The sequence below is a fragment of the Danio aesculapii genome, chromosome 15, assembly GCF_903798145.1.
Source record: "Danio aesculapii chromosome 15, fDanAes4.1, whole genome shotgun sequence".
NCBI classification, from domain to species: Eukaryota; Metazoa; Chordata; class Actinopteri; order Cypriniformes; family Danionidae; genus Danio; species Danio aesculapii.
The window spans coordinates 13,503,480-13,531,274 of NC_079449.1; the positions used below are offsets into that span (position 1 = coordinate 13,503,480).

Consider the following 27,795-nt stretch of genomic DNA (forward strand, 5'->3'; position numbering starts at 1 on the left):
AAACAGTGTTAAAAGTTGATAAATCATGTAGAGGAATTTAAGGCTCTTAAAAAGTATTAAAAAGTCTTAAATGCTATTTTGCAACGTATTAATTGTTATATATTTTTGATTATGCAATGTATGCTAAAGTTGGCCTGAATTTAATCTGCCAATATCAGAATGCTGTGTAGTTTATGAAATCAATTAAATCCTTGACATCATGCTGCTTTGTTTACTGCAGTAACCAAATCAACACCATTATTTCTGCAATTCTATACTGTAGGTGCCAACCTGCTGAATTAGTTAGATTTGATAGATTTTCATTCAATATACAAATAATGTTATAGTTTTGTATTCATTTCTTACATTGATATTTAATAAATATACTGTAAGTTAAAATCTCGCCTGTGTTTCCTGTTAAAAAGTGGTTAGAAGGTCTTAAAATGTATGGAAAGAGTCTTAAAAAAAGTCTCGATTCACTCTCTGATTCCTGAATGTACTATCTGGATATTACAGTCAGTTTTTATACCGTTTCTATTGTAAAGCAGTTGTCATATAGCCTATTAAAGATTGTGCTACATTCTTAAAGGGATAGTTCACCTTGAAACGGAAAATTCTGTCATTGTTTGAGTTTCTTTCTTCTGTTGAACACAAGAGAAGAAGTTTTAAAGAAAGCTGAAAACTTGTAACTGTTGACCTCCATAGTTTTTCTTTTGTCCTATTTTGGATGTCAGTGGTCACAGGTTTTCTGCTTTCTTCAAAGTGTTTTCTTTTATGTTTTAGAAAGCACAAATAAGAAATAAACTCTAACAGGTTTGGAAAAAAAGTGAAGGGTGCATAAATAATGAGTAAATATTCATTTTTGAGTTGACTATTCCCTTAACCTCACTCACTTTGTGCTGGAATTTGCAATCAACTTCAGTAAACTGCCTACTTGAATTTGATTGGCCATCTTAACCATTGTGTGGCATCGATGAGCACTACTGATAATGACCAGTCCAAAATGTTATCTCATGCACTGTGTAATGCAGTACAGCACAGCAGCTTTATAGAGAATTGAGTAGTTTGAGGTGAACATTCTATGTTTATGGTGGTTACACTCCAAAACATGTTCTAATAAAAACTCTTTTTGAGTACATATCCAATATTGGTACTGTGACGCATATATTCTGCTACTGTGACATGCTTAAGACATACTGGAAAGAAATCCACCAATTAGTTCAGAAGATTATTACTAGACCTTTTGCAGATCTCCAGCTATTTATCTGCTGAACTGTAAAACTGATGTGCACCTTAGTTAAGTGTTACACCTTTGAATGCACAGTGCATCTAGAAAGTACTCATAGCACTTCATTTTTTCCAAAAGATTTTATGTTACAGCCTAATTCTAAAATGGATTAAATTCATTTATTTCCTCAAAATGCTACACACAATACCCCATAATGCGATGTGAATAAAGATTTTTTGAAATTGTTGCAAATTTATTGAAAATAAAAAAAAAACTGAAAAATCACATGTACATAAGTATTCAAAGCCTTTGCTCAATACTTTGTTGATGCACCTTTAGCAGCAATTACAGCCTCAGGTCTTTTTGAATATGATGCCACATCTCTAGGAAGAGTCCTGGTGGTTCCAAACATCTTCCACTTACAGATGAGGGAGGCCACTGTGCTCAATGGAACTTTCAGAGCAGCAGAAAATTTTCTGTAACCTTCCCCAGCCTTGTACCTCGAGACAATCTTGTTCAATTCAATTCACCTTAATTTGTATAGCGCTTTTGCAATGTAAATTGTGTCAATGCAGCTTCACATAGAAGATCATAGTACATTGAAACAGTGTAGTTCAGTTTTTAGTGTTTAAATTCAGTTCAGTTTAGCTCAGTTCATTGTGTTCTAATATGCACTGCTGGGAGTTCAAACACTGTAGAGCAAATCCAGAGTTTAGGAGCCATAAATGAGAAGGCTCGACCCCCTTTACTCGACTTTGCTGTTCAAGGTACTACGAGAAGCCCTGAGTTTTAGGATCTTAAAGAGCGAGTTGTAGCGAGACAGAAGGTTGGTTAGATAAACATTGTCTTGGAGGTCTACTGACAATTCCTTTGTCTTCATGCTTGGTTTGTGCTTTGACATGCACTGTCAACCCTGGGACCTTATATAGACAGGTGTATGCCTTTTCAAATCATGTCCAATCAACTGAATTAACCACAGGTGAACTCCAATGAAGCTGATAAAGAATGGTCAGTGGAAACAGAATGTACCTGAGCTCAATTTAGAGCTTCACGGCAAAGGCTGTGAATACTTATGTACATGTGATTTTTCAGAGTTTTTGTTTTTAATAAATTTACAACAATTTTTCACATTTTTATTATGGGGTATTGTGTGTAGCAATTTGAGGAAATAAATTAATTCAATCCATTTTGGAATAAGGCTGTAACAAAAAATGTGGAAAAAGTGAAACACTATGAATACTTTCCGGATGCACTGTATCTAGCAAGAAAATAAATTCTTTTGTTGTAGTCTTTTCCTAACATTCCTTTCGTCAATGTGTAGAAATCAGATTGCCATTTTCTTACCCTTGTAATCACTGACATGACTTGCGTCAGAAATCTGATGATTTCTAGCATATCTGGAATCTTCTTTAGAAGTCTTTGGAGATTTTATCTTAAAAGAGTAGTTTTAACTTATTTATTTTTATTTTTTTGTTCATTTTACCCTTCATAAAAGACTTGAATTACTAGCAGCTGGACAATTGTATAAAAGATGGCTATGTTATTGACATGTGATGTGTTTACGTCTGTATGTCTATACTAAATGAATTTGAAATATCCAGCATTTCCCATTTGGGTTTTGGGTACACTCTTCCTTCTCCTGCCTCACCTAATTTATGTTTTAAAAACGTTACCTCTAACACCACTGTGGACTTTATTGCACCCAATGGCCAGCATACAGTGTGCCCTGTTTATATACATGCGTGTGTGTGTGTGTGTGTGTGTGTGTGTGTGTGTGTGGAAATGAAGGGGAAGTATCTGTGATTACCACAGCCCCAAATCATAAAACCCCTCCCGTTCCCCTTCCCCCTTCCCCCCGAGGTGGCACATTCCAACGGTCGGCCGTGTGCCGCGCGGTGCCTGAGGCCACACTTCAGGAGAGAGACTTCTCAACCCCGAAAATCAGCAATGTGAATACAAGTCCAGCACTACCCACCTATGTTTTTTAAGGAAGAAAAAAAACGCATCCCCCCGTGGCCCCTATAAGTCTCACGGTTTGAATAGAGCATTGTACTGCAGACTACTGGTTCTGTTTTAGACCGGCCTGTGTTATTGCGCCCGAGTCACGTCTTGTCATTCCCTGTCAAAGCAATTAACTTCATGTTAGCCAGAGAACACAATCTATCTGTTTCACACCCCGACGGTCTGGCGCAACATGTCCCGGCACTTACATGAGTGAGTTTCATATCCAAAACAGAAATGATGCTTGGACTAACCGATCCTCCAGGGATGCATCATCTTTCAACATTAAAACTGGTGTTTATGCTGGAATTTGTGATCTGTTTCTGGTAGCAGTAACAGTAAACTCCGCCTACTTCAATTTGATTGGCAGTGTCAATCATTTTGAAGTTGATAGGCGCTGTTAAATGACCAGGCTATAAATATATCACTTTTACAGCTTTTAGAATCCTAATAACACTTAAAAAATGATTCATTGGATTTACTACACTCAAACAAATTACTCATGCTGCTTGTTTAAACTCATTTAATATGAGTTGAACCAACACAATTCTTTTTTTGGACAACTTAATTGTTTTATGTTAAATCTACTTAAATTTGTAAAAACTATTAAGTTCACTTAATCGATTTGTGTTTGGACAACATGAAGGAAGTATGTGAAGTATGTGTACAGAATGTAATATAAGTGGTTGCAAACAATCTACATTGGCTGAATATAAACAAACAAATTAGATTTAGTAATGTTCTACTTATTTTGTTTAAATTCAGGCCAAATACATTGTTTTCAACCACTTAACTTAAAAAAATTTGTAAATTCAAGTCATTTCAAGACTTTCAAGACTTTAGCTTCCCAATGATGAATGTCTTGGTAGCTGTTTGCTCCACATTTCTATTGTAAAACAGTGTTGTTCATATACACTGTGAAAAAAAAAAAAGTTGACTCTAAAATGTAAAACATTTTAGTCATTTAAGACATTTTAAACTCAAATGTCATGAAGTTTGTTGCCTTAATTTTAAGTTGAGTCAACTTTTTTTACAGTGCAGTTGTTATGTCAACTCCAGTCTTACCCTCTCTTTCAACATTAACACTCACTCAGAAAAAGATTTTAAATGCTTGTTCCAGCTATTTATTTAAAATGAGCTGAATTGTCACAATTATTGTTTTTATTGGGGACAACTTAATTGTTTTATATTCAGTCCACTTAAATAATGTAAAAAGGATTAAGTTAAATTAATTAGTTATCTTGGGACAACATGAAGGAAGTTGTGGAACACAGCAATTTGTACAGGGCTTGTTTTTTATGCTGTTATTGTCATCTACTTCTGTAAACCTCCGCCCACTTCATTAATTTGATTGACAGTGTCAATCATTTTGAAGTTGATGAGCACTGTGAAATGATCAGCCTATAATACATCACTTTTAAAGCTATTTGATTCATAGTAACACTTAATAAAATGATTTATTGGATTTAAAATGTACAGTAAGTGGTTGCAAACAAACTATATGGGTTGAATTTAAAGTTTTGTAATGTTCAATTTAATTTGTTTCTTTGAATTCCGGTCTAATACATTGTTTTCAACCACTTACCTTAAAAAAAAATTAGTAAATCTAATGAATCATATTTCTCAGTGAATCCGAGAATATTTACCAATGATGAATATGTGAAATGCGATGACATCTTTAATCGTCTGCTCGTATAGCTGTTTGTTATTCATACAATTGTCATATGTCAATCAACTCCACTCTTACCCTCTCTTTCAACATTAACACTCACTCAAAAAAAAAAAGATTTTGCAGCTTTGTTCAAACTACTTATTTTAAATGAACTAAATCAACACAATTCTTGAGTTTTTTTTGGGGGGGGGGGTGCAACTTTATTGTTTTATGTTCAATCTACTGAAGTTTGGAAAAAACAATGTTACCTTAATCGATTTGTGTTGGGACAACATGAAGGAGTTGTGTGGAACTCAGTATTTTTTACAGTGCACTCACTCAAAAAAAAAAAAAATTTTTGATGCACACTCGGAAATAAAGGTACAAGAGCTGTCCCTGGGGTGGTACCTTTTTAAAAGGTACACATTTGTACTTAAAGGATTCATATTGGTACCCCTAAAGTATATATTAGTATCTAAAAAATTTAACAGGTACACTTTTCTGCTTTTTAGGTACTCATATGTACCCTTGAGGTATTAATAGCGACCTTTTAGTTATAAATGTATATCTTTTGAAAAGATACCACCATAGTGACAGCACTTGTACCTTTATTTGTGCTGTTCCAACTACTCATTTAAAATAGGGGGATACTTCAATTGTTTATCTTCAGTCCACTTAAATTTGTTAATATATATTGAGCCTTTTTAACAACAGAGAAGACTTTTTGATGTCTCAATAAAGTATTGCATTCCAACAATCATCTGTTGGCTGGTGTTTGCTCCACATGGTTGTGTTAGAAGTATACTGATTTAAATTATTCCAGCTTGGATTGTAGGTGGAAGTTTTTGGGAGCTCAGCCAGATTTGTTTTCTCTTGGTGATGTGTATGTGAGTGAGTGTGTGTAGAGAAAAAACATAGGCCTCTCGTCATGCAGTCAGGCCCCGGGGCCCGCAGGGGCCGTGACGGGTGAGATTGCACAGACGGGTCCAAGATGATGGGGTACTAATTCAACACAACGCAGAGGGCTCAGAGACTCACTCTCTTTCTGTGTGACCCCAGTGAATGAAAATAATCTTAAATAATTAGGAGCGAGACTGGACCGGGTGAGAGGGTAAACACAGCGCAGGCGCGACAGACTAAGCCTGGGCACCTTTGAGGAGTGGGTGGAGGGGGCGCATTGACCCCGTCCACATAAAGCTGTGATTTATGGCATGCAGGCGCAGCAGCGGGGAGGCGGTACCATCTCTCAGAGAACCAAATTACTGAGGTGGAGATTAACACGCGCGCTACGGGCCTACTTCCAGATCCGAGGAAATTTTTATTTACATTTTTCCACTTTCATTTCCTCTCTCCTCTTTTTAATGGTAATTGCTGGGTGTTAGGAAAGAGAGCTCTCAAAGGCCCTCAAGAGCGTTTTATTTGGGGAGTTCTGATGGAGAAGAGTGGCAGTTTGTGTGCTGCATGGTAATATTTTTAAATGTCTAAACATGCTGACAGATGTGCCATGATTAATACGTCATCTTGTCAGTTATAGTCTTGATAATATATTAGTTTATATTTGTTGCACTCTCGGTTATTTGCTTTTGTATAAATTAAAAAATGCAAAAACTCTTTGCATCCATATTGGTTTTTAACAAAAAACTTTATTTATTGATTTGTTTGAAATTTCGGGTGGATGCAGACACTAGTAAAAAAAAGGTTTACTTGTACCTGACTGTTTTATCAGTTTTGTATGTTCCAATACATATCAATTCATCAATATCAAGTTTCTTCTTACCATTTGATGTGAACAAAATGTGCCTTTCATGACAGGTTGAAATAAAATGTAACATTGCCAGTAACTTAATGATTCTGGCATGCAGTCAAATCAGGTGTGGTGTACTCCAACATTCATTTTGGATGCTTCACACTTTGACTTGGCACACAAATTAAAACTGTATTCAATTTTTGAATATAATCGCTTCACAACTAAGAATTGGGGGGGGGGGGGGGGAATGACAAATTGATGTCAGTCTTTTACAATGTCTGGAGGTTTATATCACCTGGGCATTTTACTTTAATCCCCACAAACTTAAATTAATTTAATCAGAAACCGAACAGGTTTGGATTCATTCATTCATTCATTCATTCATTCACTTATTTATTTATTTATTTGTTTATTCGTTCGTTCGTTCGTTCGTTCGTTCGTTCATTCGTTCATTCATTCATTCATTCATTCATATCAAACCCATAAGCATTGATTCTGCAAAATTATTTTTATTTGTTTATTAGTTTATTGGCCCTTAAGCATGTAGTGCAACATGTCATTAACATTGTAATGACGCTGTTCATTATATATCTAGCTATTTAAAATTGATAGAGCTCTATCTATCCACTTGTAAAAAGATAGCACATAGCTTTTTATTATTCGATTTCCAAGCTATTAGAGGCAAACAAAAGATGACTAAGTGGTAAGGAGTCTCAGCCCCGGGCTCTAAATTGGTCGGTCGGAGCAGTTTTAAATGAGTTTTGGTTGAGCCCATTGATTGAGTGGCCCCGCACTTTAAATTAATAGCTGGTTGTGGAGTCCAGCGTCTGCAGGGAGGCGCGGTGCAGGCTTAATGCAGCTTTTCGCTCCTGTCAATGGGAGGTCTATCTCGATGAATGGTTGAACTATTTCATGTGGATTTGGCTGCGATATTTTCCTTTTCTTTCCCCCCCTCTCTTTCCCGTTAGGATGTGCTGGAATGCATCTCGTACACAGTGTTTCCATTAGAGCGCGGCTCCAGGGCCGAGGCAGACCGCGGGGAGCAGCTCCTTCCCGGCGTCAGTTTCTCGCCCATCTGGGATTCCCCTCCACATAACTTTTAGCTAAAGGCTTAATGCGCGCACTCACTGCAAATAAACAAATCCGAGCTGCAACGCTGCCAGCCTCCCAAAGTATTGCGTCAAATGCATTGGCAAATGCATCAGTCCAACATGCAGACTTGATGTAGCAAATCAAAATATGAGATGCAGCTTTAAATTGTTCCTAAACAAACAAACAAACAAATAAAAACAAGCCGGAGCTTCAACGTTTTTGAACTTGAAAGCACTTTCTTAGAAAACAAAGATGTATTTTTTTATTTGTTTTTCTATTTATAGTGTTTATGAATGAGTATAAAACAGAAAAGTTTTGAATCCTGTGAAATCTTTCGATCACATCGTGCTTATTGCAGTTAATCGTCAGAATAGGCTGTATGGGCAATGACTGCATGAAAAACACAAACAGCAATCCGTACATACAACGATTCGAAATAAGTTTAATTTACGAGAGCTAATGTGCTTAATGTTGCATTTAAAATTTGAAAAAAAAAATTGGCTTTAAAAATAATAACTTTAAATTATTATTTGATCATTGTAAACTGTTAATGCTCTAAAATATTTATGAAATAAAACTATGGACAAGGTGCAAGCCACTTTGTTGTCGTGTGACAAGAAACCGTCAAAACATAAAGATTTAATATTGCATAATACATTTTTTATGAAAGTGAACGGTTTGGTCATGTTGCTGACTTAAAAGCAGCCTTATTTTAAATAAACATAATATGTAAGTTATTAAATAATTTTTTGCCACATCTTCAGCCATAGGTTAGATTTGAAGATGTGTAAGAACACCTGCTTTAGACTTAAAAAAAGGATTTATTTTTATCTTTAGCTATTTCTCATTGACTTGTGTGCAGTCAGATGTGACTTGTAGTTTAAACAAACATCCCAACAAAAACACTCTACTATCTGCCTAAATGATTGTGCCTTTTATCTAATAAATTCATTATAGAGTCGGATTAAATTCACTCTTATTGGATTCAATCATAGTTAAGCGTCGAGTTGCATTGTAGGTCGTTGGGGCGATTTTCTATTGGAGGCAATACAACTGAATCTTTTCATGTTCCATCTAGCAATTTGACGCCTTAATGTGTACGGCGTTGTGTGCTGCAATTTCGAGGCCGTGGAAAAGAATGACTCCCGGTCTGGGTAGCTCCGCGGCTCCGCGCTTGACTGATGCGCTTCCCTCCAGAGAGAGAGAGGGAGAGCGAGAGGCGGCCGGTCTCTTAAATAACACACTCTCTCTCGACTCACCAATCTATCGAATTAAACATTTGTGCCCATTCAAATACTGCCCGCAGGTTTTCCCTACACATATGACATTAAACAACGTGTCACCAATGCAACTTCATTCCTGAGGAAAGCGCAAAGTAAGTTTTGCTCCCCATGTTGAAACTCGGCTCAGTACGCCATCTACCGGGAGAGAAGAGAAGTGCCGCTTAAGGAGTTGCCCCATGCCCTGTGCTCTCTCACTCTCTCTCTTACCCCGTGTTACCCCTGGGGTGGTACAGATTACCACTGGTCCTTTTGTTTATCTGCTATCGCTTCCTCTTTTTCAGAACAATTCAGCTGAGGAGCCTCTATCACCAACCTCCATCAGACCCCGGCGAGGCAAGGCAATCACTTTCCCAGATTACTTGTATTTAATACACAATGCATCATAAACCAAATCCCTCATCCTGACAGGGAGAAAATAGAACAGCTCATAGCTTGAGCTTTCCCAATTTATGGCTAAATTAAAAAGGCTTCCAACAATGGACAAGTCGAGGAATGGCAGGAAATCGATGCGCGGCGGACCGGGGTCTCTTGCGGTTCTCAAGGAGCGCGAGTGTATGGGAATCTCTGGCGAGGGCCGCCGTATTTACACATGATTTTCCTGTCCTTCCTCCGCTTCTGCCCTGCGATTTCATTAAACAATGGACATTATCTGGACCTTGAGTTCAATGTCAAAGATAGGCCAGGGAGACATATTTGTCTTCATCATAGTCATTAGCGTCCCGTCTGTGGATTGCGCTTCTTGCTTGCGGTGGAATTTGATGCCATATGAGAACTTTTATTTAGAACTTGGAGGCTTTTTTTAGGATTACGTTACATTAAAAACATTTTTAATTTCTGAAGCACTTGAAATGTCTTTTTAGTTCAATAGACTGTTAAAAATAATGGTTCCATTAAAAGGTGAACCATTTTTTTCCACATTCAAAAGTATCATTTAAATGTTAAAGAAACTTTAGTTAAACACATGTTTCATCTTAAATGTTCTGCATGGAATCAACAATACCAATATAGAGCTTTTTTCATTCGTGTAAATTTAAAATTAAGTATCCCACAATGCAAAACAGGAGCAAATTCATAATGTCTGTATTGCAGAAAAATCATTTCATATCATGCAAACATTGTTGCAATTGCACCTTTTCTGCTCATTAAACATTTGTCGAAGTTTTTCCATTTTTTAAAAATCATTCCTATTTCCTGAAATATTGTGAAAGAAGAGATGAAGGAGGATTTGTTTGCTTTTTTATTGCGTTTTGAAGCATGTGCTGTGTCTGAGAGCAGGTGTATCGTGCATAAAGAAAAAAAGGCAGGGTGTTGCCTATGATTTAAAAAAAAATCTGTGTTTACTAAAGCTAAACATAAATGCTAGTTCCTAAATTAGTTGTAATCGTATTCGACGTCATTTGGTTTTAAAGAAAACAATCTACACATCAGTGCACTTTCACTCGATTTCGTGTCCGTCCCACATGCACATGCAGCAGAGCAGGCGGGGAGGGAAAACGCCGCTGATTTCGTGATTGCTGGATGGCTTCATCAAAGCGGGGAAATTCGGGTCTATCCACGAACAGCCCCGTCCCGACCTCGCGCTGACCTCGCCTCTCCGCCAGCGTTGGGGAGCCTCGCGCAACTTCCGACCGGTGGACACGCGAGACAGGACCCCCTCCTCCTCCTCCTCCTCCTCATCCTCCTCCTCCTCAGCGCATCTCCCTCGCGTGGGACAAGAGAGGATCCACTCGAACGGGACAGACAGAGACACTCCTACACGTTCAGATCAGCGAAGGTGGACGATCCTCTTTCGTCCTTCTGTTTGTTTTTTGTCCCACAATCTTGCACTCGCGATTGCCGGGAAGAGGAACAGTGAATAAAACCACTAGTCAGACACCTGGGGACTTTTTAGCAGCGCGATTCTGGACTGAAGTTTAACAAAGTTTTGGAAATTTAGCGTGTCGTCCAGTTGATAAGAGCAAAGCGAGAGGAGAGGGAAGGTGACTTTTTTTTCTTCAGGAGGAAACACGGGATACATGCCGCAAAACACAACGGGCGCGTACGAGCTTCATTCGGGGCTTTTTGGTGCTGTTCATTGATTCATTCTTTCCACTGAGATTTCTTAAGGTAGGCGGTTTATGTTCTTATATCAACGTTTGCCTTTGACAAGCGGCGAATTAATGGTCAAATAAAAGTCCATTCATCCTTCACCTTTGAACTTGTTTAATTGTATCGAAACGAAGGGCTTCGGTTCTTTGCTCCTGAAGCGTAACGCTTAGCCTAAATGCCGTGCGGGTTGCTAAGATCAAGCTTTTTATTTATTTCTTTTCTTCGTCTTCACATTATTTTCTACTTATGCTGTATTTTCTGCTTTTAGTTCCTAAACAACTTTTTTATGCACATTAAAATCCGTCAATTTGAATCCTATTTTCTTTTTGTTTATATATATTTACGATTTATTCGTTTTGAACAATTTTGTTTAGCGTTTGAAACTATTCTGTTCCATTGAAAATTGTAAATGGATTATCATTACAAAATAATAGACAATATATAAGCCCAGTTATTACTGAGAATGTTTTATATCGTTTTACGAGTGTAGTTTACAATAATAAAACTTTTGTTATTTTTTCTACATAGAAGCTCACAATTAAAACACCGCATTTTAAACACATAGCTTGTATTTTATGCTACATAGCTTGTATATTTCCCTGGTTTAAATCTACTTATTTTAACCCAATTGTTTGTTGATGTATTTAATTTAAAACAAAGTGTGTGAATTGCACTGGAGGATCGGTGTTGTGAGTTTGTTTTGGAGGAGGTGCGCTTTCTGACCTGAAACTACATAAACTCGGTGACTAAATTTTCAAGAGAAATGTTTTGTTAACATTCAGCTGTGTATGTTTTCTCCGCTTAGAAAGTGTTCACGTTTGTTTTACGTCCTAGAAAGAGCGAAAAAGCAAGTTTTAGCGAATGTACGATAGTCTGGCAGCTGTGTGAAAGATAAACCCGTTATTTTCTTTTGAGATTTTTTTTGGCAGGAATTGTAATGTGCACACTGTTACTGGGCTGACATACTGAACGCTTTGCTGATTTTTTTCAGAATCATTTTGTTTGCATGCAAGTCTGCAATTTGTAAGCTTTTAAAAATGTCTATGTTACATTTAAATGCATATATTTTAATTAAATGTATTCAAAGAAAAACTGTAGGACATGGATGTGTGCTGAAAACTAAACAGACCAACTTTAAGGTATTCATAAACTGTTTTATGTATTTAATTTAATGTCTTTAGTCTAATTCATAAAGTATTTCTCAAAATCAAATTGAAACAATCTCTGTGGTGCTGATTTGCAAAACTTACTTGAGCGGAAGTCATTAATCTCATACCCAAATGATGCTTACGATAAAGTTTAAAGGATTTAGATTTTGTTTGTGGCATTCACTCACTTCAAGACAAAAAAGTAAAGGTGAAGAGTCTGTGAGAGAAGTGAAGTGTGCAAGGAAGATGTTGTCAGTATGTGTGTGCATATGTGTTTCTTGATAAGTTTGACTTATCTATATGGGCATTTTCTAAGCCTCAGTGGGTGGCATGAGATTTTAGTCACTGCACAGTAATCTGTACAATTTCAAGATCAAAGTCTGATCTCTTCCCCCCCCCCCCCCCCTCTCTCTCTCTCTCTCTCAGGGTGAACAGGCAGGTTTGGATGGGAGCGTGTGTGATAGCAGGAGCTGGCTAAGGCACGTCCAGATCTCACCATCCACCCACCAACACAACCTCACAGCCTGCCAGATACATGAGCAGGTATGTGGAGAACACACACGCACAAACACACACACGCACTCAGAGCACCTGCATGGCAGACATAATGAAGTGTTTAAAGGTATTTCTGCTATCTTTAATAGAAGATTCCTGCCGCATTCTCGCTCTGTGCGTGTGTCACTGTGTTTTGGTGTTTTGCTCTTTTGTATCTTGGCTGCAGCGTGAAGGACCACAGGCCGGGATCACACACACACTCTCTCGGTCAAGCATGAGGATAATCACACATTTTGTATCTTTGCACTCGGATATGAGGGACGACAAATTCCTGAATCCTTACGGAGTGAAAGACAGGGAGAAAGAGACTCTGAGAGAAAGAAAGAGAGAAGGAATAACATCCATACGTTCACAGCTTTTATTCTATGACTTATATGCACACAACAAACTTTAGCTGATTGCTCTTTAAGGTTAAAATAATTTCTGCAAGGTGAGGTTTTACTCACTTTGATATGTTTTATAATTAAAGTATTGAAACGTTTACAACTGAGAACTTTTTATGTTCGCATTTGAGGAGAAACTGGATTAAATGATGTTTCATTGCGTTATAGTGAACTGAGTCTGAAAGGATTGAGTTAAATTATAAACTGAGGTTTGGTGGATTGAATTGAGTTAAAGAGGGTTAAGTCAAGTTGAGTTGGGTTGAGCTGGATTAAATCTAGTTTTATTGAGTTGAGTTGAACTGGAATTAATTTAGAGAAAATCTATTATACATTTTGGGTCTTTACGCTTGCATGTGAGGGACTGCAAATTCCTAAATCACTAAGGACTGAAAGACTGATCTTGAGAATATGTTTTTATCCCATTCTGCACACAAAGTTTGACTGTTTCCTCATTAATAATATTACTTTTGGTTTGTAAAAATGGATCAAATATTATAACTTTTACAATTAAAATTTTTGTTCACATTGGAGGAAAAACAAGTAGTCAAACTGGATTAAACAGAGTTTCGTTGACGTACAGTGAAGTGAGTTTGACTGGATTCAGTTAGATTGTAAACCGTGTTGAATCTAAATTGAATTGTCAATAAATCAACTTCCTTTGATTTGGAGTAAACTGAGTTGAACAGGGTTAAGTCAAGTCGAGCTGAGTTCAGTTCAAATGAGCTGAGCTGAGCTGAATTAAACCTACTTCTATTGACTTGAGTTGGACTGAAATTAATTTAGAGAAAATCTATTATACATTTTGGGCCTTTACGCTTGCATGTGAGGGACTGCAAATTCCTAAATCATTATGAACTAAAAGACTGATCTTGAGAATAAGGTTTTATCCCATTCTGCACACAGAGTTTGACCATTTCCTCATTAAGGATATTGATTTTGGTATGTAAAAAGCATCAAATATTATAACATTTACAATTAAACATTTATTTTTTTGTTCACATTGGAGGAAAAACAAGAAGTCAATCTGGATTAAACAGAGTTTCGTTGACTTATAGTGAAGTGAGTTTGACTGGATTCAGTTAGATTGTAAACCGTATTGAATCTAAATTATATTGTCAATAAATCGACTTCCTTTGATCTGGAGTAAACTGAGTTAAACAGGGTTAAGTCAAGTTCAGCTGAGTTCAGTTCAAATGAGCTGAGCTGAATTAAACCTACTTCTATTGACTTGAGTTGGACTGAAATTAATTTAGGGAAAATCTATTATAAATTTTAGGTCTTCACACTTGCATGTGGGGGACTGCATTCCTAAATCTGAAAGACTGATTTCAAGAATAAGCTTTTGTTCTGTTCTGCAGACAGAGTTTGACTGTTTCCTCATTAATGGTATTTCTTTTTGTATGTAAAAGGGATCAGTCATTATAACTTTTAAAATTAAGCTTTTTTGTTCATATAAAACAAAAAAAACAAGGAGTCTAACTAGATAAAATGGAGTTTTATGGATTTATAGTGAAGTGAGTTTGACTGTTAGATTGTAATCCGCATTGAATCTAACTTGAATTGTGAATAAATCGATGTCTTTGATCTAGATTAAACTAAATCAAATAGGGTTAAGTCAAGTTGAGCTGAGCTGGATTAAACCTACTTTTATTGAGTTGAGTTGGACTGGAATTAATTGGGCTGGCATAAATTATGAGATTATCTTTGCACTGAGATATGGGTTGATGAATATCTAAATTCTTTGAGATCTTAAATTCTATAAGTATTCTGCACAATAAAAAATCTTCCATTTACAGATTTGATTATTTCTGCAGGTTAGTTTGTGCAAATATGTGCATATTTTCAATTTTAAATTTGTCTAACTAATAAAATGTAAACACTTTTTGTGTTCGTATTTGAGAAAAGAGAAATAGTCAAACTGAATTAAAGTGAGTTTCATTGAGCACTCAATTTGTTAATGCTTGATCAACGTACTTATTTAGAATGAGCTTAAAACAACATAATTCTTGTGATTGTTTTTGGGACAACTTAATTGTTTTATGTTCAATCCACTTAAATTTGTCAAAACCAATTAACTTAATTGATTTGTGTTGGGACATACCGACTGGGAACCAACAAGTGTTAGTGAACTGACTTTGACTAAATTCACTTGGTTGAGTGTAAAAGTTATACGTTATTCTGTGAGTTACAAAATAGGGCTGTACACATCAGCAGTAGACACAATGTTGAGGCGGGATTATAGTTGACTAAAAACCACAGTTGAGTTGACACACAGGATTTATGGATTCATTGCAATAATTACCCATAAAGTTACCAAAAAATTTATCATGTTTATGTGTTTTTAAGATTGTGTAAGAATTGAAAGCATCCTAGCCACAAGAAATCGAGTATGTAACTTTAAGAAAGATTCATAGTATTTAAGTGTATTTACATGATGACGTTTTCAGTGTTATACTAAAACCCAAGAGTCAACTTTATCAAATGAAATGAGTGTAGTTAACTCAAAATCTACAGAAAGTTAATTCTACTCATTTGAAAAGAGTTTTGAGCTCAGTGTTGAAGGTAATGAGTTAATCAAATACCTCATTACTTCAACTTAAATGGAGTAAGTTCACAGTACTCATATAGATTAGTTTTTAACTCAAATGGTTTGTTGCAATCGGTTTCCTCAAATGGTTTGAGTTACCTTAACTTTTTGGGTTTTACAGTATATTTTATATTTAATTATTCAATGTGTATACCTGAATACTGCTAGATTCGCAGAAAATACTGTGGGGTTTTTCTTTTTTGTTTGTTTCTTTGCTCAACTGATTTGATCAATGCTTATGATTGGTTTATTCAATGCTATCTCATGGCAATTCGTAACTTTTGGATTTAGTTGCTTATTCGAAGTTGTACAGTCTCATTCGTACCATTTAGTACACTGAAAAAAGATTTTGCTTGTTCAAACTACTTAGGTAAAATACGTTTACAACACAAGTCTTTAGATTTTTTTCGCAGTAGATGTTCAATGTACTTAAAGTTGTTAATCGATTTGTGTTGGGACAACCTGAATAAATTGTGTGGCGCCCTACATTTTTTAAAATATGCGATTTGCTCATCTCCCAATGACGGTTGGGTTTAGGGGTTTGGTGGTTTAGGGTTTGGAGCCACGCCTCCTTTTAAAAACTGTACATTTTTGTGAATTCGTACTGACAAAAAAACTGACAAAACCTAAAATAGTTACGTTTCCTCACGAGATCAGGCTGGTTTATTACATTTTAATCATCCTTATCAATGCAAAATTAGTTATTCTTTTAAAATACTGTAGCACTATTCACTTCATCAGGTCAATATCACAAAATATTGCAGAAAAATATTGTATTTTCAGTTTTTTTTCCAATATCATGCAGCCCTATTACAAAATATATAGTCATACGATCCGTATTCAGAATTATATTTGCAATATCAAACTATTCTGAATATGTAAATCATACAATGTGACATTCGATCGTTATGAAATTTACATTTTCCTGTCATTATCAAGGGCTCTCTAAGCAGTTACATATATCCATAATCAGCTTTTGCGAAGTGAGATGCGCTAACAGAATCAGCTTAAAACGGATCTCAATCTCAAGTTTTTTTGATGTTTGATCAGCACACGAGTGACGGAAAAGCAGGACAATGCCATTTCTGGGAGGTCTGGATTTTTAAAATATTTGACTCTAAAGGTTTACATAAAGAGCAACTAGATGAGAGGGAGGAAGAGAACCTGTTCAGACACAGCATTATGATATGGGACATAATTGTTAAACTATGACACCTTGTCATAACAAAGAGTTCAACTTAGACTTTATGGCTTCCGGCAACCCACATGTTTTTGTAATCACGCCGTAGCTCCTTATAGACACAAAAACCTGCAGAGAGAGAGAGATACAAAAGAGGGACCGCTATCAGTTTTGGGAAAGAATAGAGAATAGGTTTAGAGGAATGTGCTCTTCTTTTCCTAATTTTCCATTTACAACATTCCTTAAAGAGAGAGGTCACCCAAAAATGACAATTCGGTCATCATTTGCTCACTCTTCCCTTGTGACAAACCTGTTTGAGTTTCTTTCTTCTGTTAAACACAAAAGTAGTTGTTTTGAAAAATGTTGGAAATTGGGAACCATTGACTTCCGTAATACTTGTTTTTTATGGAACTCGATAGTTACCCAATTCTAACATTCATCAAAATATTTTTTGGGGACAACTTAATTGTTTTATGTTCAGTCCAGTTAAATCTGTCAAAACTAACTTAATTGATTTGTGTTAGGACAAGATTAATGAATTGTGTGAAACCCTGAATTACTCACCCATGGTTACCCATTTCTAACATTCTTCAAAATATCTGCTTTGCTTAATTTGCTTAAAGTTTGTTTTCGAACATTAACATTTTCACACAGTAATCTAGTCTACCATGCTGAAGTATTGAATGAAAATGGCGTGACTTTTTTTAATAGGACTATTGTTCGTTACAATAAAGCTCCATTCGTTAACAGTAATTAATTAAACTAAACTCACAATGAAATCTACAATAGCTATTATTAATCTTAGGTGATGTTAATGTCTTAGTTAATCCCTGATTACACATTAAAATCAAAAGTCATAATCATTTTATTAAAAGAGTAATAGCTCATACAATTCTGTTGTTGTTTTTAACCTGCATTAAAATTGTTTGAGTAAAGTTTGATGAAAGTTGTACTTATTGTACTTTATAATCTTTTTACAATTTAATTTGGTTGAAACATTTGTTTACTTTGAACATACACACAGGCACACACACACACACACACACACACACACACACACACACACACACATATATATATATATATATATATATATATATATATATATATACATATTACACAGTTGAAGAATTATTAGCCCCCCTAATTTATTAGTCTGTTTATTTTTTTCCCCAATTTCTGTTTAACGGAGAGATTTTTGCAACACATTTCTAAACATAATAGTTTTACTAACTCATTTCTAATAACTGATTTATTTAATCTTTGCCATGATGACAGTAAATAATATTTGACTAGATATTTTTCAAGACACTTCTATACAGCTTAAAGTGACATTTAAAGGCTTAACTAGATTAATTAGGTTAACTAGGCAGGTTAGGGTAATTAGGCAAGTTATTGTATAACGATGGTTTGTTCTGGAGACTATTGAAAAAAATATAGCTTAAAGGGGCTTATAATTTTGACCTTAAAATGTTTTTTAAAAATTAAAAACTGCTTTTATTCTAGCCGAAATAAAACAAATAAGACTTTTCTCCAGAAGAAAAAATATTATCAGACATACTGTGAACAATATTTTATACCATGCTGAGCCTACTTAAAATCGAACAAAATTATCTGTGGATTAAGTGCGAAACAAATTTACAGATTTGTCATTTGATTTTTGCTACTTAACACATAAATATCTGTATTTAAAACATTGCCCCAGAACAATTAACGGGTAGATAATCCGTGGCGGGACAGAAATGATACGATGTGATTGTGGGATTATTCCAGTTTATCACTCGTCACCTATTCTCTGGACCTGGAGATATATATAATAAACCAGTAAGCTAAGTTTTTACTGAGTTTTCAACCTGTTAAAGTTTTTTTGCTACGTAGTTCAATATCGCGATAATACCGAATACCGTGATAAAAAGCTTACGCAATTAATTACAAGAAAATTTTGTACCATTGTTAGCCTACTTAAAATCTAACACAATTAGCTGTCGATAAAATGTGAAACAAATTTATGGATTCATCATTTGATTTTTGCTACTTAACACATAAATATCTGCATTCAAAACGTCACGCAGAACAATTAACGGGAAGAAAATCCGTAGCGGGAAAGATATTGATTGACTTGATTGTGAGATTATTCCAGTTTATCACTCGTCACCTTTTCTCTGGACCTGGAGAAGGGAAAGGGGGATTTCAGTGCGAGGCGTTGATGTTTTTCATTCCTACAATGCTGAACGAAGGATCTAATGGAGCTGTTTATCAGGACATCAGTCGACTAACATCCGTTTCTCATAGACACTTACACAATAGAGGCGAGCTGTGTGTGTGTATGTATGTGTGTGTGTGTGTGTATGGAGTGACCTCTTCTACTTGGACACAAAAGAGAGGAAAGTCTTGCGCTGTTTGCTTCAGTGATTGCTCAGGTCAAGGTAGCAATGATCTAGTGCACTTCTGAGTGGCCTCAAAGTCAAGTGCAAGTGCCTGAGTCTTGCAGTGATAATCCCTGATGATAAACATGTAAGGGACTAAACTTCTGGGACTAAAGGAAGACGAGGATCATGATAATTTTCCATGTATATTGAGGTTTAGATAAGAGAGAGTCTGGTTGGTTGACTCTGTTATTGTGTGTGTTTGTTTAAGGTCCTCTTAATTGACTCACTGTGTTATTAGAAGCCAATGAATGTATATAGGTTTTACCTTCACTAATCAGTTAGGCTAATACTGCCTTAGACACGTGCACATTTAGTTTACATTTGGGAGTATGTGTAAATATAATGCATTTATTATTTTATTTTAATAGACAAATTCAAATCCTATCCTCTAAATAAAAAATCTGCATGGTTTGATACTATTTTTCATTTTAATGATGATTTTTGCCTTTGAGAACTTTCAGTCGACATTTATTAAAAAATTTATTTTATAATATTTAAAAATCAATATGCATTTAATTATATTTTCATAATTGTATATATGATATATATTTAAATATAGTATTTTGTTTTTATTATCTCTTTAATTTAAAAGAAAATTTTTATTGTTTTTTTTATTTTGTTTTATTTTATTTTGTAAACATCCAAGAATGCGGATAAATATTGTTTTCTGTGTATACATTATTTTATTTTATTTTGAGAACATCAATATATGCATATAAAAACAATTTTCTATATATACATTATTTATATTTATTTTAATTTATTTTAGTTTGCAAACATCCAAAACTGCATATAAATAATATTTTCGATATACACATTATTTATATTTATTTTACATTATTTTAATAATTTTATTTAGTAAACATCCAGGAGTGCATATAAATATTGTTTTTTAAATATACATTATTTATATTTATTTTATTTTATTTTGAGAACATTCAAATATGCAAATAAATATTATTTTATATATATATATATATATATATATATATATATATATATATATATATATATATATATATATATATATATATATATATACATTATATTTGTTTTGATTTATTTTATTTTATTTAGTGAACATCTAAGACTGCATATAAATACTATTTTATAAATGTACATTATTTATATTTATTTTACATTATTTTAATTATTCTATTTTATTTTTTAAACATCTAAGACTGCATATAAATATAATTTTCCAAATATACGTTATTTATATTTATTTTACAATATTTTAATTATTATTTTTTTAAACATCCAAGAATGCATATAAATATTATTTTCCAAATATACAATATTTATTTTTATTTTATTTTGAGAACATTCAAATATGCATATAAATATAATTTTCTATGCATACATTATTTATATTTGTTTCAAATTGTTTTAAATTATTTTATTTTATTTTATTTTGTAAACATCCAAGAATGCATATAAATATTGCTTTCTAAATATACATTATTTCTTTTGTTTGAATTTATTTTATTTTGAGAACATCCAAATATGCATTAGTCAGATCTAGCTTTCTGTCTAACATTGTTTTACTTCTCCATAACTTCTCCACTCTGTTGTGGTTACTACTCAAAAATCCTGATAATATGCATTCATCCACAGAACTGTGTATGTTGTGCAGCCAAACACACCCTTGTGTGGCATCTGAAAAGACTCACAGGTTGGCACTGACCCATGGCACTGGAGAAACAGGCCATGGCCCAGAATGGGTTGCCAGGAGTGATGCCCAGTAAACTCCCCTGATCTTGCTGTATCTCCAGCCAACAAGTTACACAAGTGTGTGTGTGTGTGTGTATGTGTGTGTGTGTTTGTGTGTGCCCATATCATTCACCCCACGGCCCCTCACACCACGTTTGAACAGCTCTGCCTTTGTCTCCAGCTCACAATATTATTGTGGCCCTTTGCTCCCTGTCTTTGTGCACCATAAACACACACTCACACACACACTTGCAGAAGGAGGGTCAGCTGTGACATTACAAGTACAAGATATCAGAGATCTGCAGGAAGGCACCAGACGGGCTCTGAAAGTGTGTGAGAGAGACTCCGTTCTCATGTTGTCTTGAGGGTTCTGCTAGTTCCCTGTATTCTCCTGTTAAACAATAGAGCACGACTCGGTCCCTCCGTGTCCCTCATGGCCTTTTGGGTCACACACACACACACACACACACACACACACATAGTGTTGGTGGTGTTACCAAAAGGTCTCCACCTCACCGTGGCCTTTATCAAGAGTTTTTGTGTGTGTCTATCTGAATAAATATGCTCATTACATAACATGATGGTTTGTTTTAACCATTGAGTTTATTCTTTCAATTAAATTTAAATGATAGTTTTTAACCCAATGGTTGAGTTTGATTTGAATAAAACAACCCAGCATTTGGAGTGTAATATGCTGATAACTCACAAAATAACAGCTTGTTTATATAACCTGTTGTCCCAGTTTACTTGCAAACCAACAACCCAGAAATTCAAGTAAACCGTGTAAAGTAAAAGTTGTGTGTGTGTGTGAATGCGAGAGTGTATAGGGGGTTTCCCAGCACTGGGTTGCAGCTGGAAGGGCATCTGCTGCATAAAACACATGCTGGAATAGTTGGTGGTTCATTCTGCTGAGGCGACCTCTGAAATAGAGACTAAGCTGAAGGAAAATAAAAGAATAAATGAAGTTACTAATAAGTTGTAAAGTAAAAATATAAAAAAAAAAATGTGTATCCAACTCTGAATGTTTAATTTGTGTTGGACGCCATGTTAAATAATTCATTATAAACCAAAGCAGAGTTTGACCACATGTCAGCGTGAAATTTTAGAGCATCATCAGTATTTTTTATATATTATGCAGCATTTTGGTTGTATCACTTTTACTCAGCAGCACAAGATGGGAACACACTTTAACCCTCTGATGCGTATGATCACACCGGTGTGATTAAACGTTTAACGCGCATTACATGATCACAACACAGGCTTATTGTAAAAAATGTATCCCGGATACATTTCTGAAGAGTGCAAATTATGTAGCCAGAGCTACGTATGGCTGCATTTCATCTTCAAACGAATGCTACGGGGCGGTATTACGCTGCCAACGACTTCTGTTTTCGCGCTTACCAGCTGACCGCTTATCTCCATGTGGACGGCTGTACTGCTGTTACCAGTTTGTCAAGTGGCTCGCCGCGTACTTTGGCAGATTTCAGAAACAGAGGGGAGTTAACCGCGACCACGGCATTTGAGTCCGGTGAAGAACAGTTCCAGCAAAGCAAGTAAAACAAAAGGCAAAAAATAAAATAAACAAGCAAATAACCGAGTGAGAACATGGTAAGATCTGAAAATATGGTAAAAATCAGGCGGCCGTGAGGGTGTTTTTTTTTTTGGATTGCTTTTGAAACGCTATCGGTTGGGTTTAGGGAAGGGGGCAGGCCCGAATAGCACTCATAAGAGAAATTTGAGATCTGATAAAGCATACACATCAGCCTCTAGTTGATTTGCGAAAACAAAAACTGCAAAAAAATGTAACTCCTAGGATGTATTTCGTTGTCTCCAGAAATGTATATAGGGGTACGTATCAATAATGAGCCTGGACTGCATGATCATCTGCTAAATTCAAATCTGCTTTAGAGCGATTGCTTATGCTAAGCCAGAGAAAGTTGTGTGCGGCGTTTGTTATAAGCCACATTTTATCAGTGTTTTCAAACAAATAATGTTTATTTTAGGTTTTCAGAAACTTAAATACACAAGTACTAGCAAAACATAATATTTATGGCTTGTAAAATACACCCTTTTTATGCCTATGGAAATAATAATAATTTTTTTGGGGAGAAGTCGTTGAATTAACATGTTGTAAATCCAGTAGCTCTAATTTAATGAAATAATACATGTTCTAACACACATTTATGAATCAAAATATCAGATATTTCACAATATCATTAGAAAGTTTGTCAATATTTGCAGAAAAGGGAAAAATCAACAATATTATCATTAGTTCTGAGGTGTGTCACATGAAAAAAAAATGCATTACAATGGAAACTTTTAAGTGATGTGTTCATAGTAATGGTCACATTAAAAAATCACAGGGGATTAGTGGGAGCATTTAGAACTAAACAATGAATTATTTGGGTCACAAAGCATCTAAATTTATGGTAAATTTCCTCGTTTGCTCTCTTGATGTGTTTAAATCAGCACAAAGGATACGATTTGATCTGTAATACACATCCCCACTTCAGTAAACCAATATAAAATCGGTTGAAGCTTTGACATGCATGGTGAAATCAGTGTACGGATCAAACAGCTGTGATGATTGGATTATACGAAAGCTGTCATGATCTCCAGTAAAAGAAAGAAGGTTACCACGTTTACACGACCACATGCCTTGTCGGCTGATGAAGCATAATCAGGTTAAGATTGCGCTTGTAAAGTAAACGCACTCATTGTGTGACATCTCTAATAAGAATGCTTACATGTCACCACCAGACTGAACAGGAAGTGAGTTGTCTAATGCCTTCAAGGCTTGCCAAAAATAACACCATCCCAATAACACCACTGTTTCTCCCACTACCTATTGTGTTCACAGGGGAAGTGTGTGTGTGTCAAACAGATTGGTCTCCTTTAGGACTCCTTAACACAGTCTCTTTCAAACACACACACATATACACACACAGGGAGTGCAGGTTCCCATCATTGTTTGTCCATCAGTTTATGTGTTGTTGTTTGAAATCCTCATTTGATCATTTGTAAAAATGCAGACAATTCCTTCATTTAGTACTAATTTGGTATTACGTTTGACTTTGAATTTTAAGACAAAAAATGGTAACACTTTTTTAAGTTTAGGTCACAATTCACGGTATTAATAAACCTTTAACTAACACTACTAGCCTAATAAACTACTAATTAACTGTTTCTTAATAGTAAGGTAGACATTGGGTTTACGTTTTGGGTAGGGTTAGGGATGCAGAATAGAATCATACTTGTAATGGTAATAAAAGGTAAATAAACTGGTAATAATTGCATAAATTATCACCTAAAATAAAGTGTTACCAAAATGATCTAAGCATTTGCTGAATAAAATTCATGAATATTTATTAATACTGTAATATTTGCATATTATTTGTTCGGGATGCAAAATAAAATTATACTTGTAATGGTAATAAAAGGTAATATATTGGTAATAATGGCATGAATTGTCACCTAAAATAAAGTGTTACCAAAAACAAATCTAAGCAATCTGCTGAATAAAACTCGTGAATATTAATTAATAATGTAATATTTGCATATTATTTGTTTGGGATGCAGAATAAGATCATACTGGTAATGGCAATAAAAGGTGTTAAACTGGTAATAATAACATGTATTGTCACCTAAAATAAAGTGTTACCAGAATAATCTAAGCATTTGCTGAATAAAACTCATGAATATTAATTAATAGTGTAATATTTGCATATTATTTGTTCGGGATGCAAAATAAGATTATACTTGTAATGGTAATAAAAGGTAATAAACTGGTAATAATAGCATGAATTGTCACCTAAAATAAAGTGTTACCAAAATAAGCTAAGCATTTGCTGAATAAAACTCATGAATATTAATTAATAATGTAATATTTGCATATTATTTGTTCGGGATGCAGAATAAGATCATACTGGTAATGGCAATAAAAGGTAATAAACTGGTAATAATAACATGGATTGTCACCTAAAATAAAGTGTTACCAAAATGATCTAAGCATTTGCTGAATAAAACTCATGAATATTAATTAATGATGTAATATTTGCACATTATTTGTTTGGGATGCAGAATAATCATACTTGTAATGGTAATAAAAGGTAATATACTGGTAATAATGGCATGAATTGTCACCTAAAATAAAGTGTTACCAAAATAATCTAAGCATTTTGCTGAATAAAACTCATAAATATTAATTAATAATGTAATATTTGCATATTATTTGTTTGGGATGCAGAATAAGATCATACTGGTAATGGCAATAAAAGGTGTTAAACTGGTAATAATAACATGGATTGTCACCTAAAATAAAGTGTTACCAGAATAATCTAAGCATTTGCTGAATAAAACTCATGAATATTAATTAATAGTGTAATATTTGCATATTATTTGTTCGGGATGCAAAATAAGATTATACTTGTAATGGTAATAAAAGGTAATAAACTGGTAATAATAGCATGAATTGTCACCTAAAATAAAGTGTTACCAAAATAAGCTAAGCATTTGCTGAATAAAACTCATGAATATTAATTAATAATGTAATATTTGCATATTATTTGTTCGGGATGCAGAATAAGATCATACTGGTAATGGCAATAAAAGGTAATAAACTGGTAATAATAACATGGATTGTCACCTAAAATAAAGTGTTACCAAAATGATCTAAGCATTTGCTGAATAAAACTCATGAATATTAATTAATGATGTAATATTTGTATATTATTTGTTTGGGATGCAGAATAATCATACTTGTAATGGTAATAAAAGGTAATATACTGGTAATAATGGCATGAATTGTCACCTAAAATAAAGTGTTACCAAAATAATCTAAGCATTTTGCTGAATAAAACTCGTGAATATTAATTAATAATGTAATATTTGCATATTATTTGTTTGGGATGCAGAATAAGATCATACTGGTAATGGCAATAAAAGGTGTTAAACTGGTAATAATAACATGGATTGTCACCTAAAATAAAGTGTTACCAGAATAATCTAAGCATTTGCTGAATAAAACTCATGAATATTAATTAATAGTGTAATATTTGCATATTATTTGTTCGGGATGCAAAATAAGATTATACTTGTAATGGTAATAAAAGGTAATAAACTGGTAATAATAGCATGAATTGTCACCTAAAATAAAGTGTTACCAAAATAAGCTAAGCAATTGCTGAATAAAACTCATGAATATTAATTATAATTTAATATTTGCACATTATTTGTTAGGGATGCAGAAAAAGATCATACTTGTAATGGTAATAAAAGGTAATAAACTGGTAATAATAGCATGAATTGTCACCTAAAATAAAGTGTTACCAAAATAATCTAAGCATTTTGCTGAATAAAACTCATGAATATTAATTATAATTTAATATTTGCATATAATTTGTTCGGGATGCAGAATAATATCATACATGTAATGGTAATAAAAGGTAATAAACTGGTAATAATAACATGGATTGTCACCTAAAATAAAGTGTTGCCAAAAAACCTAAGCATTTTGCTGAATAAAACTCATAAATATTAATTAATAATGTAATATTTGCACATTATTTGTTAGTGATGCCGAATAAGATCATACTTGTAATGGTAATAAAAAGTAATAAACTGGTAATAATAGCATGAATTGTCACCTAAAATAAAGTGTTACCAAAATAATCTAAGCATTTTGCTGAATAAAACTCACTGAGCCACAGTGTTACCTTGATATATATCTTAACATTTCTAATTACAAGCAAAAACAAAATTACAATATTTATATTACTTAATTATTACTATATGTATTATTATACAGTATATGCTGATATAAATCTTAACATTTCTTATTACAAGCAAATAATATTTATTAGCCTACTATATTACTGAATCATTACTATATTTGTTACTATACATGCTGATATATATCTTAACATATCTTAATTCATGCAAAAATATTATTAGCCTACTATATTAATTACCAAAAGTATTAAATACGTATTATAACCAAAATAAATGTTGTGCTGCTTCATATTTTGTCAAAACCATAATACATTTACCCAGGATTTCTTGATGAGCATAAAGAACATCTTTCGAAATTTGAAATTGAAATCTATTGTAACTTTAAAAATGGATTTAATCTGACTTTAGATCAGTGTAATACATCTTTGCTGAATGATAGTATAATTTTTTTTAACAAACAATAAAAGATACAGTCCTGACCGCAAGGTTTTGAACAATAGCATGTTGATGTCTAGAATCATGCAACTCATCTGTCTTTCTCTCTAGATCTTCTACCGTGTGGTCCGTGAGGTCCAGCCGGGTGAGGAACTCTTGCTGTTCATGAAGGCTGAGGAGTTTTCATATGAAACCATGGCTCCAGACATACACGGTGAGTTTTCACACATACACACATCATAAAGCCTCACACATAAACACACTTGCTTTCTTTTTTGTCTATGTACAGTTGAAGTTAGAATTATTAGCCCCCCTGTATATTTTTCCCCAATTTCTGTTTAACGGAGAGATTTTTTTCAACGCATTTCTGAACATAATAGTTTTAATAACTCGTTTCTAATAACTGATTTATTTTATCTTTGCCATGATGACAGAACATCATATTTGACTAGATCTTTATTAAGATACTAGTATTCAGCTTAGTGACATTTAAAGGCTTAGCTAGGTTAATTAGGTTATTGTATAACGATGGTTTATTCTGTAGACCAGGGGTCACCAATCTCGGT

At 34.3% G+C, this 27,795-nt stretch overlaps 1 protein-coding gene across 15 annotated transcripts in view; it reads left to right on the forward strand.

Moving 5' to 3' along the window:
• Window positions 1-27,795, forward strand: part of mecom (MDS1 and EVI1 complex locus) — a 299,083-nt gene that overhangs the window by 231,465 nt on the left and 39,823 nt on the right. For 14 of the 15 annotated variants that reach the window (XM_056473129.1, XM_056473136.1, XM_056473131.1 and 11 more), the window contains exons 3-4: window positions 12,644-12,760; window positions 27,341-27,443. In XM_056473129.1, the coding sequence (XP_056329104.1) occupies window positions 12,644-12,760; window positions 27,341-27,443 (220 nt within the window). Of the gene's footprint in view, window positions 1-10,971; window positions 11,088-12,643; window positions 12,761-27,340; window positions 27,444-27,795 lie in introns of those variants that run through there. The other variant, XM_056473143.1, reaches the window with a different exon arrangement.